Consider the following 18,224-nt stretch of genomic DNA (forward strand, 5'->3'; position numbering starts at 1 on the left):
TCTCTTCCAGTTTTAGAAGGCAAATAACGCATTATGCAACTCAAATTTTAGTGAAATATGTAGGTCTTGGGAGTAATGAAGGCTGGGGAACCGAAAACTCAAAATCGAATTTTCCGTCATATAGCGGGTTTTGCAAATGGGCTACTCGTATATCTTGTAAGTAAATTTAACTGCATGTTTAGTGGTTGTATTTTGCAAAAACATTAAAAATACTTTTTTAAATATTTCGAAATTACCTAACATTACTTGTAAAAATATATAATAAGCTCCCATTGTAACACACCTTGTCATTAAATGTTATTAGATATAACAATTAAAATACTAATATTGCTAATGAACTTGGAGTGAAATATCGTTCTCACATTTAGTACCCATGTCATTTATATTAGGTTCATAACTTCTTGTCTTCAATAAGACACAAGAAGAACATAGGTCTGAACCAAGATGGATTCTAACTGTTGACTTCACAATGTTCATTGTAAGGTGTTTTATTTAAGAAATTGCACAAACCCATTATGAATACCCACCATACTTGAGGCTATTCTGTAAGTCATAGCCCATTTTTAATACAAGTTCTTGCTTCACGTCCTTCATTATATCCTTACCTATTGTCGTATTTCGTAAAGTCAACAATTTTACTAATTCCTCCCTCCCCTCATCATATATTCACCAAGAAATCAGACAAAACAGCAATCCTTTCTTGTAAGGTCACATGCGTGTTTTCATCAAGACATAGGTACTGAATACATCTGGGAGTTATCTGAATCACCTTTCAAATGCTCCGAAACATCTTTACTCATTCTTATTATTCTACCCTTGACAGTATTTCGGCTGGCTGGCATTTCTTTAGTTCTGTTAATTATTTGCTGTTTATTAGGTAAGTCTTCAATTAATGTATCGGACGTCGATAAGAAAGTCTCTTTCAAGAACTCACTGTCAAAAGTCGCCTTCCCCTGCTCTAATATGCAGTGAGACAACTGCACTGATAGTATTCCTTGACCTGAAAGATGATACAAAACGTAGTTTGCTTTGTGTATTCTTCGATTTTCTGTGAAACGAGCTCTCTTCTTTCTTCATTTGACGTGGAATGAACATTTAAATGGTTCGTCCCGAAATGGTGCTTTCGGCCTACATTAAATGTGCGGGACACGTCGGTTTTCAGTCACAGGCAACATAAAGCGTTATTGCTTATTTCCATCACTGTGAATTCTGTTGTCCACTGTTCTTGAAGAATCCGGTTCTTTTGTTAAGTTTCTGTTTTTTCGGCACCGAAAACATATTTGTGAGGTTCGTATACAAACGAGATTCAATAAACAGTAACACACAACGAATAATTACGCGCTACTGGCTACCACACACACGTCAAACCTCACTCACCGACTGACTGAGCGCCAGGTTTTTTTAGACTATACGATCCATGTGATCTTGTATAGTCTGTAACACAAGACGTATATAAAAACTTTAATATATTCATGTGGCGTGCCAGAGAAATCCTGATCACGTGTCACCTAGTGACACGCGTGGCATAGGTTCGCCATCCCTGTCCTAGGCAATTTAAACTTATGTTGTCTTTGGGTCTTACAATTCGGATGTTCTTTGGGTTACTCTTGTACCATTCCCTCATAATATATTCCAAGGCACAGTTGAACAGCAGTGGTGACAAGCAATCTCCTTGTCTTAAGCCTGTTTTTATGGTGAATGGCTCAGAGAATTCCCCTCTGAACTTGACTTTTGATTTAGTGTTGGTTAAGGTGAGCAGCTAAAACAAATATTCTAAGGCTCCATTTTGTCGGCTTTTGCGAATTGAATATAATTGAATTGAATCTTATTCTTCCTTTTGAAACTGTAGACGCATTTGGAAATAATTATGCGCATACACGAAATAATAATAATAATAATAATAATAATAATAATAATAATACAAAAATGAGATTGAAATGATGAAATATGAATATAATAATAATAATAATAATAATAATAATACAGAACTGAAAAATAATTAAAATAACAAAGTAGCGGCGGATGCACATTAAAGCTTGGAAACGTGACGGTTAACTTACTCGTAACTTATAGGCTTAGTAAACTATAACTAATGAAGGATTGTGGAAGGTGAAAGGGCCCCTATTGAGGTCCGTGAGAAGGTATGACGGTATGGGGAAGAAAAGGTTCGCAAGAATCATCCTCTGGCCCAACTACATTAAAATTAACAAAAGATACAGATCCACTAGGTAAACCAAAATAAGGACATAATCTGGATAAACACAAGGTTTGACATCATAAGATTATGCAGGATTACGAAGTGTTGTCGATAACAAAATACATTGGACTGTCTGTTATAAACAGTCCTTCAAAGAATTGAAATTATAGACGACGGGAATCTAGGGCAAACTTCGACACGTTGAATTTCAATCATTTAAAGTTACATTAAACAAGAAAATACCGAAACACGCAAGGAATTAAATAAAATCAACCCAATAGGAAAACGTGAAAATAGCACTTACCAAGGAAAGGGAGGAGTTCCCCGAGGGGAAAGCACTCACGAGAGCGATCGGATGGAAAAGACGCCAAGAACTCGCATCACACTCACAAAGCCCTCAGAAGGCCGGAAATGGACAAATCGCAATCAACCAACGGGGCACAGAATTCCACTAGATTCCCGTTTTTTTTTTTTTGTGTGTGTGTGTGGGTTTTTTTTTTCAATTGGAAAGGTCGTTATTGTGGCCAATCCAATTGCATGACCATATATGGTCATTTCCTAACTTGCTGAAGCAAGAGGAATTGTATCACCTTAAACTCTCCACGTGCAGTACCTACAGTTCCAAAAGTTATGTACCGCACACATTTAAAGCACAATATTAAAATTTTGACCTCCGGAATATACCATGATAATAAAATAATTTTCAATAAATTCTTCAAGTTAAAACATCCCGAATGTCTTTTCTTCACACTTGTTGAAATTAATTTAAATGATACACATAACTACATGAAATTCACATACAAAGATCACTTAATCGCTCTTACCATGTTGAAAATATTCTAAAGTTCATAAGTCCAAAAGAAATATTACAAACATCGATTTAACATTTTCTTCTAGTTAAAGTTACATGACATTTGAATACAAAATTCACTTCAAAAATAATTCTTGCATCTTGCAATGTTCATTCTGTCCAAAAAAATAAAATGGTAAAACAACATATTAAGAAACACTATAATCAATGATTTTAAAATAAAGGGTAAATAGTAATTTACATTTCCGAACTCAATAATATAATTTCACAAAACACAATTCTTATTTCCAGTTCACCGTCCCACTGCCGTCGACAGAAACCTACGGTACTGAGCTTTTTTCCACACTGATGTTACAACCTAGTATATAGTGCCCCCTAAATTTACAATCCAAGTATTCCACCAAGTTTCAGATTTTTGCTCCTCTAATCCTAACTCCCTGTAGTTGGCATGCAGGTGGAGGACAAACATGAAACATCCAGAATATTTTACATAAACCTCTTCAGGGGGAACGCATCTTTATAAAAATGGACACTTATCTGATCATCTGAAAAATATCTTGCAATTCGGGCTTACTGTTCATTGCCATATATTTAGAATTATACCTAAAAATGCCTTGAATTCAGGAAGAGTAACGTCTTTTCGCAACCTCTAAATAGACCTGAATGTGTGCACTGGCATGCTGGTTAGTTTCACATACTTGTCAGTCATGAATAACTGGAATATCAAGTTCACTCTTAAGTTTAGTTGGAGTGGCTTGGCAGCTGTTGTCGGTGTGTAGAAAGAAAGGAAGTGAATTGGGAGTAGCACCTCATATTTTCTGAGCGTTGAGCGTTCCTTTCATTCCTTCATTTAGAAATTCCATTAAAGAGGACGTCTGACTTGATATATTACTTCTTTTGGCATGGATAAGCCATCGTTTGCATATTTTTGTTCGAAAGGCACTGGTGACTTTCAGCTCTGTACATGGCCGTAGACATCAATGTCTTTTCCCAAAGACTTAAAGAACTTGCACTCTACGGTGACACTCAACGAATGTGGAATTTAATTCTTCAGGACTTTCTGATACAATGGTTTGTAGAAAATCTGGGTGAACCTTGATTATTCTGTTCATGTTTCCATAGCGTCCTGAAAGTATCTTCTTCGTCAGCTGAGAAGGATTCGCACTACTGTTGGAAGACGATGTATAGTGGTAAGTGGAAGTTAATATGGGCTTGCAAGAAAGAAGAAGAAAGAAAGTGTGTTCACAAAGCAGGTGAAAAGGAAAGAAGGAGAGATAAAACAACCAGAGGAGATACCAAGTATGAAAGATGAGTTTTCCACCTAATCAGTACTTTATTTACAAAATGTTTAAAATTATCTACATTAAAACAGTACCGGTTTTGACCCGTAAATAGGTCAGCATCAGTTGTTGGTGAACCTGCTTAATAGCGATTGTACATAAAACATTACTAAAAACGAATTTAACAAGAATGCCTTATTCTAATATAATGCTACTGTTAAGATATATACATATGGTACAATTTATAGAGCTTTGACTAGTTGGAGTTCCATTCAAAAATCTATACTGTTGCCAACATTATGTCAAACAAGATACATATATACATATGGTACAATGAAGGGCTTTGGCATGCTGGAGTCCCTTGAATGCCACATATTCCAAAAATTGTATAGCTGAGGTTGAAAATATGGTTCTTATAGAATAAAGGAACACCGAGGTTTTGGTGTCAAGTTCAAATATCTATGCAGTATGCCAGCATTATGTCCAGCCATTGTATAGATACAATCAAGGTGCATTGTTGGGCCGCAATTTTGCGGGGAACTTAATAAACTGAGGTTCTGTAGTTTGTTTAAGAGGTACTATGTTCATTCTTAGTGTATGTTGTTGCTGATACATGCTAGCTTTCAGGATGCTTGTTGAGGCATATCATGCTATGGATGAAATTTTGAAATTAAAGAAAGTAGGTTGATAGAGCTCCCCTCTTCATACTTGCATTTATGGTCAGGTAAATTCAAAAATCTGAGAAAGAAAAAGGAAGTAGGAATTAGAATAACAGATAGAGAGTGCCTACTAAATGGTTTGTGTGCTATGGAGTGTGTGTTACATGTGGGCTGGATATGTCTTCAAGTATAGTCGGGAGTGTGCTGCACACTGTTGCGTGAACGTCGTGTGGCTGTCATAGTGTTCAGATTGAGAGGTGGTGGGGAGGGGGAAGCAGCCTCTCTGGAAGGGGTGGGGTGGAGTGGCATGTGTCTTTTGGGTTGTGTGTGGGTTTGTGTGTGTAGATTATTTTTAAATATGTGTCTTTTAGAGTGGGAATGGCTGTGTTGAAGAGAATGTTTGTTTTATCTGTGATTTCATTTAAGTTGAGGTTGGGATTAGTGTATTGGTCCATATTAATATAAAAATCTTCTATTATATTGAGCAATGGGCCTGTGGAGTTAATATTTAAAATTTTCATATCATTCTCGATATTAGTGAACTTATGCTTGTGCTCTTCGACATGTTGCCCTATGGATGAAAAAAAAAAAAACTATTATATTTAGTGGCATTGACGTGTTCGCTGTAGCGAATAGAAACTGATAATTACAGAGGAGATAGGAAAAGATTGAAGGATTTCTTTGAATGACTCCTGAATGTGGGAAGGGTGTAGATGAGGAGAGTTTGAGGAGACAGAATTAAAGAGTGAAATCACAATGAATGGAGAGGAAACTGCTGTCATATGAATGAAAGTGGAGAAAAGCAGCAGGATTGGATGAATTGTGTGTGCAAATGTTAAAAGCAACTGTGTGTGTTGGTCTACAGTGGGCGTATAGGCTATTTAGATGTATTTGGAAACAGAAATCTGTACCGGTTGACTGAGTAAAGGAGTAACAATACCTATATTTACGAAAAGGGGGGAAAAAAGTTATGATTATCGAGGAATAGCACTCTTTGTCAAGTAGCAAAAATGAATGGGTACTAGGAAAGAGAATGAGAAGGAAGTTTATAGGAAAATTACAAGTAGAACAATATGGCTTTCGAAATAGATGATTAACACTAGACCCTATCTTCAGTATGAGACAGTTAATGGCAAAACATTGGGTATACGGAAGAAATGTAGTGATGACATTCCTAGATTTAGAAAAGGTTTACCATTAGCTTACCCAGTGCAATGGTGAAAGTCATGCAACAGAAAGGATTTGGAAAACATATGGTAAAATTTGTGCAAGCAGCGTACAAACGTTATTGCAGCAGTGTCCAGACATGTGGGAAGAACTGAGTTTCAATGGTTATGGACAAAATTGTGAAGGAGACAAAGGTAAAATATGAGGACAGAGAGCTGAAGGTAATGATTTTTTGAGATGAAATTGATGTGGTGAGCAAACGAAGAGGAAGTACAAGGGCAACACGAAATATTGAGTGAGATTATAGAAAATTATGGACTGAAAATCAACTTGGAAAAGAGTAAGACATTGGTGTCGACTAGAGGGGGAAGGGAAGGGAAAGGAATTTTGTAAATAAAGGGACAAAACCTTGAAATAGTGGAGAGCTTCAAGTACTTGAGAAGTGAACTGATGCAAGGCTGGACATGGAGATCAGTAAAATGTTTCAACAGGGAAATGCATTTTACCAGAGTCTGGGAAACCTGGTATGGAGGCAGGTAATACCAATAAAGTGTAAAGATGTGATTTATAAGATGTATTATTGCCCAATATATACGCAACAGAGACCATGACACTGACAAAAGGACAGGGTAACAAAATTCATGCCAGTGAAATTGCATTTTTAAGGAGACAAGAAAGGACAGAGGAAGAAATGAGGTCAGCAGGGAAGAAATCAGAGTGGAAATGCTTTTCGACAAAATGGAGAGGAAAAAACTTCGGTGGTTTGGATCTGTTAAAAAATAGAAGAGGGATGCCGAAGCAGACAGTGGGAACCCAGGTAGGAAAGAGGGAGGGCAAGAGGGAGATCCAGACTAAGGTGGTTGAAAATGAACAAGAATAGTATAATTAGAAGAAACCTGGATCAGAACACAGTTAAGAAGGAACAGTGTGGGTCGGATAGAGGAAGACAGGAAGGTGCCATAAACCTCTCAACCCAGCAGGATCTGGATGAGGGAAATGATGATGATGATTATTATTTGTCCATGGCATATGGTAGGTCTATTAAAGTACAACAAGAAATAAATAAAAGAAAACAAGTAAAAAATATATTTAACATGGAGAAAAGTCTCCTTGTACGTTTCTGTCTTGGGGCTTCTACTTCATAGTCTGCAACACTAGTAACTGAGCCAACACATCTGCAATTGCTAATACATCGCATGAAGTTAACATTCTATGTAAGCTAATTAATTACAATCTGTTTGAATTGTTCAATAAAACTTAAGCATGTATTGAATAATATTTCAACTTCAAACCTGTAATAGCTTTAAAATAAGCAATGTCTCATATCTGAGAGGGTGTGATAGATATGTTTCCTTGTTAGAATAAACATATTGGAAGTGTTTATTCGCTATACAATCGCAAGAGATTGTGTTGTTTAAATATATTCGACATTTGTGGGCAAAAAGTTAATGATATTCCTACACTGAGAATTAGCCCATTCATTCTTCACGTGCAAATGTTGTTAATCAGTAGATATTCTTTACTTGTCTTTGTACAGAGATGATACATATTGCTTGATCAAGGTTTCTTCTTACAAGTACAAAATAATGCAAAGTGTTTTTAGTAAGATTAATCCCCAAAACTGAGGATCATAGTATGTTGTCCAGGTCTTTTCTTTTTTTCTACGGCCTTTACATTGCACCGACACAGATAGGTCTTATGGCGACGATGGGATAGGAAAGGCCTAGGAGTTGGAAGGAAGCGGCCGTAGCCTTAATTAAGGTACAGCCCCAGCATTTGCCTGGTGTGAAAATGGGAAACCACTGAAAACCATCTTCAGGGCTGCCGACAGTGGGATTCGAACCCACAATATCCCGGATGCAAGCTCACAATACCACACAGCCGCGCGCCTCTACATGCACGGCCAACTCGCCTGGTTGTCCAGTTCTAAGTTACAATATGTCATCTTGCGTATTATATACCCAGTGTTCATCCCCATATGTGATTGAATGTTCTTTTATTATAGTAACCTTGATAGTTGGAAAAAAAATATTGTTAAGCAGGGATAAGCCCCATCATACCAATAGAGTTGGTCCATGATTGGACATTGTAAATTTTCCAGCTAACTCATTCCTGTTTGCCAGCATTTCGCCCCAGTGTGCTAAGGTAGGCTCATCAGTGGAGGCCACTGCGTAGGCTACTTGGAGCCACTAGTAGTGCCAATGCACTGTGAGAGATTGTCATAGATCATATATGATAATTTGGAGGAACAGTAGGAAGTCCATTATAGCGAGAATTCATAGCAGCAAAATATTTATTCGCTTTAGCAGATTGTTTTTAAATCTGATTTTTTGTAAAGGTCGGGAAGGAGAATTCTGCACAGATTAAAATCAGTATGAAACAGCAGTTGGTTTGTTCAAAACTTGCATTTTCGCAGACGATATCCACACGACTTATTCATTATTGATTTTTCAAATTTTTATACTAATGCAGGTGTTCAGTTTTATTCTGAAAAGGTAAAAACCTAGTATAGACACTCCAGCATATACAGTAACACATGACTTAGTGAGTAAATATATATATTAATCTTGAGTTCACTGTATATGTACATGGAAACATGTTTCAAGCACCAGTAGAGAAATGATAACCTTTTCGTTATAAATTTACATGGGTATAGCCTTTCTGAAATTTAACCAGATGCAAAAAATTATAAAATAACTCCTGAAACCAGTGATGCACTCTGCCATATCTCGAGGTGTATCGTATATTATTTATTTATTTTATGAAATACTTCCTCTCATGCAGAGGCTGCCTTGCAACAAAGTATACTTAATTTCTGTATAGATCATTAAAATTAAGAGAATGTTTAACTTCAACCTTTATTTCTAACGAGTTTACTACCATTGACTTATTCCACTGAAGCTCAACTTGCAGGATTCCATGTTATTTATGCATTTATTACAAAAACATGTTCTCTTTCATTTCAAACTTCCTTTACAGACCAGCAGTTGACAGGTATTACTAATAGACTCAAACATGTACATGTACTCAGAATGTGACAAAATTCATGAAGAAAGACATCAGGCATGGTTAAAATTTCAAACACACAAAACAGAAGAAAATGCAACCAACCTCAAAAATATCAGGACAAAGTTCACACAAATTATCAAGCAAACCAAGAGACAATCACAGAAAGATCTAATCAACTCAATAAAAGAAAACTACCACAAAACCAATTCCAGAGACTTTTACAAAATGTTTGGAAGATAAGTACAAAAATTTGCCCCTCCCACATTAATGCTGAAAAGTGAGGATGGAAAAACGACACATAATAACAAGGAAAATACCGAAATCATGGCAAAAGCATTCATTAAACTTTTGAATTTGAAGAACCCGAGGAACTTTTAGCAATTAATACAGACATGCCCATCAAAACCCTGCCTGAACTCATAGACCTCCTAACAATCCAAGAGGTGGAAGCAGCTCTCAAAAAGTTGAAAAATTATAAGGCATGCCGAGAAGATCAAGTTTTTGCATAAATGTGGAAATATGCCAGTGATACAGTTCGAACATCCTTACACATGGCCCTAACAAAAATCTTGATAACAGAAAAGTTCCCCGGACATTGGACCACAGCCATAATCCACCCACTCCACAAAAAAGGAGATAAAAGCAATCCAGATAATTACAGAGGTATCTCTCTCTTAGACTGCACATACAGGATTTTCTCAAGAATCCTATACAGGACGATCAGAGAGCAACTAGAGGAAGAATTAGGTGAATACCAAGGAGGCTTCAGACCTTGGAGAAGCTGTGCAGAACAAATCATCACTTAAAAATTAGCCATAGCATATTACAAGAAGCAAAATAAACCTCTTGCAATAATCTCCGTGGACTTTAAAAAAGCTTATGACTTTATCAGTAGACCTTCAGTGTTGAAAATTTTAAGAAATTTCGGGCTCCATCCAAAATTAATCAAATTGATTGAACTCACCTTAACCAACGCTAAATCAAAAGTCAAGTTCAGAGGGGAATTCTCTGAGCCTTTCATCATAAAAACAGGCTTAAGACAAGGAGATTGCTTGTCACCACTGCTGTTCAACTGTGCCTTGGAATATATTATGAGGGAATGGTACAAGAGTAACCCAAAGAACATCCGAATTGGAAGAGCCAAAGAAACATAAGTTTAAATTGCCTAGGTTTTGCTGATGACCTTGCTCTCTTGTCCAACAATATTCAGGAAACCAGACAACAAGTTATCACTACAGGAAATAGCACAGAAAATTTGGTCTTGGAATTTCTTTTGAAAAGACAGTAATCATGTTTACTGACCCACCACTCGTAAACAAAATTGCCATAGGAAACCAAGAAATCAAAATTTTAGATAAATTTAAATATCTGGGAGAAATCATAACATATAACCTCAATGAAAAGCCAGCATGGCATAACAGAATAAATAAACTGACCAGAGCACAATATGTTGCCAAGATTACCTACAACAAGAAGGGTCTGTCAATAGCAACAAAATTAAAACATTACAAAACAATCACTCAACCAGAAATAACATACGCATGTGAAACCATCTTCAAAATAACTAACACTGCACAAATAGACAAAATACTCAAGATAGAGAGAAGAATCATTATAACGCGCATCAACAAATCATACACCAAAATGATGAAACAGTCTACAAGGAAATAGAACCAGTAATGAGCACAATCAGGAAGAAACACATTTCATTTTTTGGACATCTAATCAGGACACCAGAGAACAGGATCATCAGGTGAATAATAGAAAAATTATGGAATAGTAAGTGTAACATTAAGTGGAAGACCTAAGAAACAAAACCGACAAAATCAAGAAACTCACAGACAAGCAAACCAGGCTGCAAATCAGAATCAACAAACAGACAATAGGAAGGGTGATTTCCGATTGAAGAAAGAAAGACAAGATCAGAGAGTACTGGGCTGACAGGAAATTGAAAAATTCTTTGTGTAAAGTTGGCTAGAGTGGTCCAATGAAGGCCATAAAATGTAAAAGAAATAAAGACTCAAACATCGCCTTGGAATATCGACTAGAGATGCGGTATGATATAGATGTTGATTCCCATAGGGAATTTGAAATATTTGTCCTGAATGAGTAAATTTATAATACCAATATAAATGGTCCGTAATTGGACATTATAAATTTTCCAGCTTACTCATTCCTGGTTGCCAGTGTTTTGCCCTCGTGTGCTAGGTTGGGCTCATCAGTTGGTACCTAGCACACCTACGAGTTTACTAGATCAAGGAATACCATCACCAGATCTTTTCCATATTATTATTAACTGGAGTTCTCGTGAGTTGGTTTTTTTGTGAAGTCTAATGAGTAGTGAGATTGGGAGGAAAGAAAGAAAGAAAGAAAGAATGTGGGTCAAAAATTTTGCAGAGGACTGCTCTGGATTGAACTGTCTATTTGTCTCTGAAGTCTTGTTACAATCAGTTAGTAGCTTTGTGGCTTCTCAATCATACAGGACGAACGTTGGACATCTGTGGAGTAGGATAAATTAAGGGGTAAGCCTGTCAACGTGCATTGACTCCTGGGAACAAGAAATGGTTTCTGAATTTAAAAAATAGTTATAATATTTATTTACAGCTATTTCTCATCTACATTCCCTGTGTTCCAGGGTACATGCTACATGATCATGTTGTACCATGGAACACTTTACGTCTCGCTATAAATTATTTTACCCCTAAACAGGAAGATCTAAAGGAAATCCTGATGCTTATTGTCAGCACTTATGCAGTTAAAATAGTTATCACCCACAATTTTGAAAAATAAGATGTAAAAGATGTTCCATGGTATAACCGTCTCCCCTACAATGTGGGCCTGAGAACTCTTCTTGATGATGATGATGATGAAAATAAGAAGAAGAAGAAGAATTAGTGGCTTGTGACAGCAAATGATGCTAGTTAAAATCTTTAAGAATGCTCTTATATCTTTCTTACAAATTGAAGAGTGCTTTTCTAGGAATTTGGTATTTACTTTCTATTATTACTTGTGCTTGTTGACTCTCATGCGCTGGATGTTTTGCCTGGAAGTTAGTGACTTGTAAGTTTTACAGATTTCAAACTGTTGTTGGCTAAAATGTCCAAGCAAAGAACCCACCTGTCACAGTTCCTGGTTATTCACAAGAATGTTAGTGAAACCTAGTTTTAGATCATTGTCTTAATATTTGTTTTTGTCAGATAATTACAGACTTCACCTGAATTGGCCCACAGCAGGCAACAAGCATGCACAATACATGTGTGCTGGTAGTAGAAAAAAACATCTGATTATAAACCGAAAGGTTGTGGATTTGGTTCCCACTGGTGTCCCAGTTGGCCATTTCTGATCTGTACTTAACATCTCTATGGCATGTCCTAGATTTTCTCAACTTTACCAAATAAGCTGATTTTATTTCAAGTACAGTGCAGTCATGTATGCTCAATATTCACATGTGATCTTCATTCCAAGAATATTCTCTTTCCTTTGCATTACAGATTTCCTCAGTTGAGAGTTGGATCAAATTATAAGTAGCCATTATAATATCTTGCATTTTTAATTGCTCTTGTTGGTTTTCTTTTAGCCGCTGAGCACTCCAGACCCGTCTAATCATCACTCCATCAAGCCAGAATCTTCGGAAGTGCACTAACAGCAACCAGACAACTTCTTCTGAGTTGAACAAGTTTCTCCGCTCTTCCAGAGGAGATAGAAGAGATTGGAACTGGAGAAGTTCGTTCCATTTGAAGCAATGGAACGACTTATCTTGATCCATTTAATTGATTTACTGAATAAGATAATATTAAATGAAGCATAAAACTTTTACTGGGAGACATTTGATGTAACACAGAGGAGATAATAGTGGCAGTGCTTTTTTTAATTTTTTTTTAATAAAAGAAATTCTAGTAATCAAGTACAAACAAACAAACATACATATAGACAAACCAACCAGGACCTAAGAGAGCGTTACAAGGTGTGCCCCTGAACCGTCACGATTTGCTTCAGGTTTTAATTTCTTAACTTGTATGATACCTCTTTGTTTTGAAGTATGTGGCTTTGAGGTAAACCTTTAACTACGTTTTTTGCCCACCCTCCCACAGTCTCTCTCTCTTTCTCCCCTTCTCTTTGTATAAGCATGTATTTGTTGACTGGGAGTGTGTGATGGATTGCGTACTTGCCAGTGGGAAAGGATAAAACCACGTGTGACATGAGCATTCAATATATTTCAGAGAAATTATTAAATTTTGTGAATTAGTATGACCCGTAGTATGAAAATCTGCTCCCTTGGGTGAATTCCTCTGTTTTTACTACCTTCTCGCTACACAATACATACGTTCAGTTGTCTATCCCACCTTAGTACAAATTTGTGTTTCTGGTGTGGCTTTGTTCTGTTCCTCACTCCACTTCATTTGTGGGGCACATCTTCAGTTTTGATAACATTTGAAAAAATAAGTCAGTCCTGAGTGTGTATGATAACTGTGTTACTGATATGGTGGTGGAACACGAAGTGGCAGCAACATTGCTGATGGCTATCCGCAACAAACAAGTGCGTGCAATGGTCCAAGATTGTGTTGTTTATTTTCTGGTGGCTTCAAAAAAGTAATTTGGATGCTATTCGAGGAACTGCAAACTGCACTGTGGTGATGAAGTGAGAGCGATTTTTAATGTTTCTGTGAAATCGAAGGAGACTAAAAATTTATCTTTTTTTATATATACATATATATATACATACAAATATATATTTCTTTTTTCTCTTGTGCTTGAGTGGATTTCATAGGCCGAAAGAAAGTGAAGGACCAGAAGAAATAAAGAAATGTTGTAGCATGTAATTTTTTTTGTTTTTTGTTGTTGTTTAAGACAACAAGAATGTTGGAATATTCATTATTCTAACTGTAAAAGATAGACTCCCAAGATTTAAATGACTCTTTGCATTCACATTGTGTGTAGACATGTTTTCCAACAACACTATCACTAAATAGACATTTTGTCCTCTCTTTCAGTTGAGTTGTTACGAAGTGGTAATGCATCCTATGTACTAGTTTCTCATTTCTCTTTCTGCATGAATTTGTTTCTGCAAAGGGTTAAGATCTTGAAACAACTGTCAGAGATCCGAGAGTTTTCCGTGTTTATTTTGACATTGTAAAAGGTACCTGCTGACGATTATATTTTGTAGGTTTCAAGCAATAATTCTTGTGTCTTCAAGAAAGGAGGGGTGGGCAGAGTTACTTCAAATAGGAATATGACTCCTAGATTATAAGGCAATGTTTAAATCCTGGAAAGGGAGAAAACATGGGGTGAAGAATACTGAGATACTTTTACAGAGAAGTTCTTGATCCATAGGTATCGGTAGAGGTTTACCTTGAAAATAGGATGTCCATCATCTCAATAGGAAATTGAAATACAGTTTGGCAAATCCCTTTAGTTTCCAATAATAGGCTACATATTTTGGAAGACATTATTTAGAGGAATAGGAGTTGGGTAGGTAACTGATTTATTAGGCATATCAGCGATTTCAAAGTTGTAAAAATTTGAGAGTTGTTGAATTGGCGAGAGTGCTTCGGAACTTAGTAGAGGGTATATGATCCTGGCCCGGGACACATTTCTGAAAGTGCAGTAACAATTTATTCTGTGATTGAAGTTGCCGACAGTATTGCTCCTTCAAGACAAAGGATATCCCACAATAGATAGTACTAAAAATTACTTCTTGGAGGAAATGAAATTTACTTAAAATAATAAGCATCTATTATTTTCCCCATCATGTAAAATTAGGTGTGGTTTTACTTCGCTTAATTTTCAATCTGTGTTAATTTTATTATTGTACTTTCCAATATTAAATTACATAATCGGCCTGTTAGGATAGGTAAGTGTTTAAAGTTATTGAGTAATGTGCAATATCTTGTAACAAAGCGTAATGTTCCTTGAAATGTCCAGTGAGCATGGAGAACCTCGGTAAATTTCTCTTAATATGGTATAATGAAGTGGGCTGAAATATACTTATGTATTTTTTTTAAAACACGTTTGACTGTTTTCTCTTGCCTCACATTCATTGTTCATTGTCGAAAAAGGTGTTTGTGGACTAAGAAACTAGAGCTACATATCGACAAGAAATCATTCCAGTGGGAAATTTCTTTTGAGTGGGCTTGATCCGGAAGTTTGCCAACATGCCAGAGTGAATTAAAAGAGCTGAGAGACTGGAGATAACAGTATTTTTTAAACATTCTCTTGAGGTGTGAAAAAACTGAACATCACAAGTTTATTTTTATCCTAAAATTTTTCTGTCACTTTGAGGCGTGTGCCAGTAAGAATGTTGTGCAGGCTGCTGGAATATCGAAAAATATACGTCATTACATAACATCTTCATGTGATTGTTTGTTCTCTTGTTTCCTGTTAGAGAGTTGAGGATATGTTTTGATGTATATTGAATGGGATGCACTCCAGTAGTTTTTGCCAAGTACCTTTTTTCTGTCTTTGTGTTTATATGTGACTAGTTTCCTCCTGTAAGTGCCAATGTTGAGGTCCTTGAATATGATCTGTTCTAGTATTCATTTTTAGAGGTTCTTTTCTCTCTCAAAAATGGAATATTGCCATTTCTTTTGAAACCATAAGGGCATATAATTTTATATACAATGTATAGCAAAATATTTTATTTTAGTGAATTTAGTTCTATACATACTCTATATATACTCCTCTCAAATATGAAACCACAACACTAGTAGTTACAATGTGTTTAGATACGCTTCCATTTTCTGCTGTTGATAATAATAATGTTGGAAGAGAACAGTGGAGTAAACTGCTTGGTTATAAGTAAGAAATTAATATTCATGGAATGTACTTTGAACCATTTTTTCAGTGATGTAAATGGCTCAGCAGTGCACCACCTTGGTTGTATTCATGTAATTTTTAATATTCGAGAGATTAATATCTTTTGGTTAAGATCCCATATAAAATGATAATACTGCTCTCTTGACAATGTTTTAAAGCCTTATGAATACATTAAGTGGCAGCACATAATGTAGTTCTGCTTGTATGCTCTTGAGAAAATATATTCCTTTCAAGTTCAGGTTCATGATGCATAGTATAAGATCTTCAAATAAGAAGATTGCCATCATGAGCTTATTTGATACATACAGATGTACATTGAAAATTGTGCCTTGAAACTTTAATATTGCAATGTACAGACATAATTGTCTAATTTGAGCAGTTATCAGTGTGGATATGTAGAAGTTATCCTATAGCAAAAGGGTGTAAGAGGGATGTACTTCGAGAAATTTGGGAGGAAATATTGTACCATAAGCAGATAGTTGCATATTGGTGAAAAGTTTCAAATGAAATGGCAATTGAGTGGTGAACAATTTATTATTGTCTCGTCTTTTGCATTCTGTAGATTATCAAGTTCCCTTTTTAATACTGCTATTTTAAATATTACAAATGTTTCTTATGGATAGATATCCAGGGAGATAAAGAACAAATCTCTGTGAATGAAGTAACAGTAATGTAGCTTACTTCCTCATTTGGATCTACTTGTCTTGATTGGTATCAAGCTTTCTTTGTAATTTCTGTTTTCCAGCTGTGCAGAATATTTATTTAGACTTTATTTTTGTGTTGTACAATGTTACTTTTTTCTACAATATGTGTTTTTACCGTGAGAGTGAATGATTATTTTTTCTGTTAACAATACAATATTTTTGTGGCATAAAAGATTATTTTAAAATATCCTACTTATAGTGAACATAAAGAAAATAAGAAACTGAAATGAACTTTCTAGCTAAGTTAAATGATTTTTTATTCCCCATTTAGTGGCAAGTGATAAAGACTTTTGAAAAGCTTGTCTGTCAGTGTGATGATACATCATTGCACGTGCTAAAAAAAAAACAAAAAATCCTGTAACTTCTTTGGAGTTTGTGTAGATTCAGTAATGTAGGTAGTAAAAGAATACAGAGTTTAGTCGCAGATTTAAGATAAGAAATAAGAAAAATAAATAAATGATGTAGGGCTATTGGATCTTCCAGAGAACTTTGAAATAAAATCTTGTAATGAATTTTTTTTCAGTTCACTTTATTTCATTGTTTGTCTTCCTTTATAGTGTATGAAATATTGACTAATTGCACATTTTAGATGCTGCTAATCCATTTAGAAGACTTATATACCACCATGAGGAGGAAACGATCTTCATGTGCGTGGAATAAAGCTTACATGTTATATTAAAGGTGTCGTACAATTATTACAGAGTCTTTGTAATGGAACTTCAACCTAGAACATAACATGAAATGTATTCAAGTCTTTCTGTGCACCATTTATGGTACTCTTCACGTAGTCTCTATATATAATAATCTCTCTGAAACGAATGCACTATGTATTTTTTTATTTACCCAGTTTTTATCCTATAACTTTATAAGATATTGCTGTATCTTTCAGGCAGACAATATTGATTGTCTACATAATCTCCATTCCTTTCATCTGTTTTATGCCACTTTGAAATGAGCGCATTAATGCCTTGCTGAAAAAGTCTGGTCCAGCACATCTTAGCAGCTGTGCATCAGCTGTCGTGGAGGAGTCGTTATATTCAAATATCTTTCTGCCAAACTAGTCCTTCAGTTCATAGAAGAAATGGTAATCAAAGGGTGCCAAATCACGGCTGTAAAGGAGGTGCGGAAGTGCCGTGTACCTCAGATTTTGGATGACATCCTTTCTTTCCTGATTGACATGTGGGTTAGCATCTTGGTGCAACAGCAAAACATCCCATCAATGAGGTTGGGCATGAATCTGTTGAGTGTGACGTTTCTTTGGAGTTGCCACAAATGCATCAGAATTAATGGCGATACCTTGTCTCAAGCAAGGAGGTGCACTGTCACCATTATTGTTTGTTATATTGATGGATGAAATCATAAAACATGTAAAACAGAGTATCAGTAGTGATGAAGTGAATGCTTTGGTGTTTGCAGATGATGTGGTGATTTGGGGAAAGGGAGAAAAGGAAGTACAAAGGAGACTGGACATTTGGAATGAAAATCTGAAGGAGTTTGGAACGGTAATTAGTAAAAAGAAAACTTAGTCATGCACTGTGGAAAGGTGAAAAAGAGAAGCCTAGTGAGCATAGACGGAGAACAGTT

At 35.9% G+C, this 18,224-nt stretch overlaps 1 protein-coding gene across 2 annotated transcripts in view; it reads left to right on the forward strand.

Moving 5' to 3' along the window:
- The window catches only part of CtBP (C-terminal binding protein), a 381,638-nt gene extending 364,486 nt beyond the window's left edge, over nt 1-17,152 (forward strand). For both annotated transcript variants that reach the window (XM_067151426.2, XM_067151427.2), the window contains exon 9: nt 12,701-17,152. In XM_067151426.2, the coding sequence (XP_067007527.1) occupies nt 12,701-12,766 (66 nt within the window). In that variant the 3' untranslated portion in view covers nt 12,767-17,152. The remainder of the gene's footprint in view (nt 1-12,700) is intronic.
- Nucleotides 17,153-18,224: the final 1,072 nt, after the last annotated feature.

The sequence above is a fragment of the Anabrus simplex genome, chromosome 7 (assembly GCF_040414725.1).
Source record: "Anabrus simplex isolate iqAnaSimp1 chromosome 7, ASM4041472v1, whole genome shotgun sequence".
Lineage (NCBI taxonomy): Eukaryota > Metazoa > Arthropoda > Insecta > Orthoptera > Tettigoniidae > Anabrus > Anabrus simplex.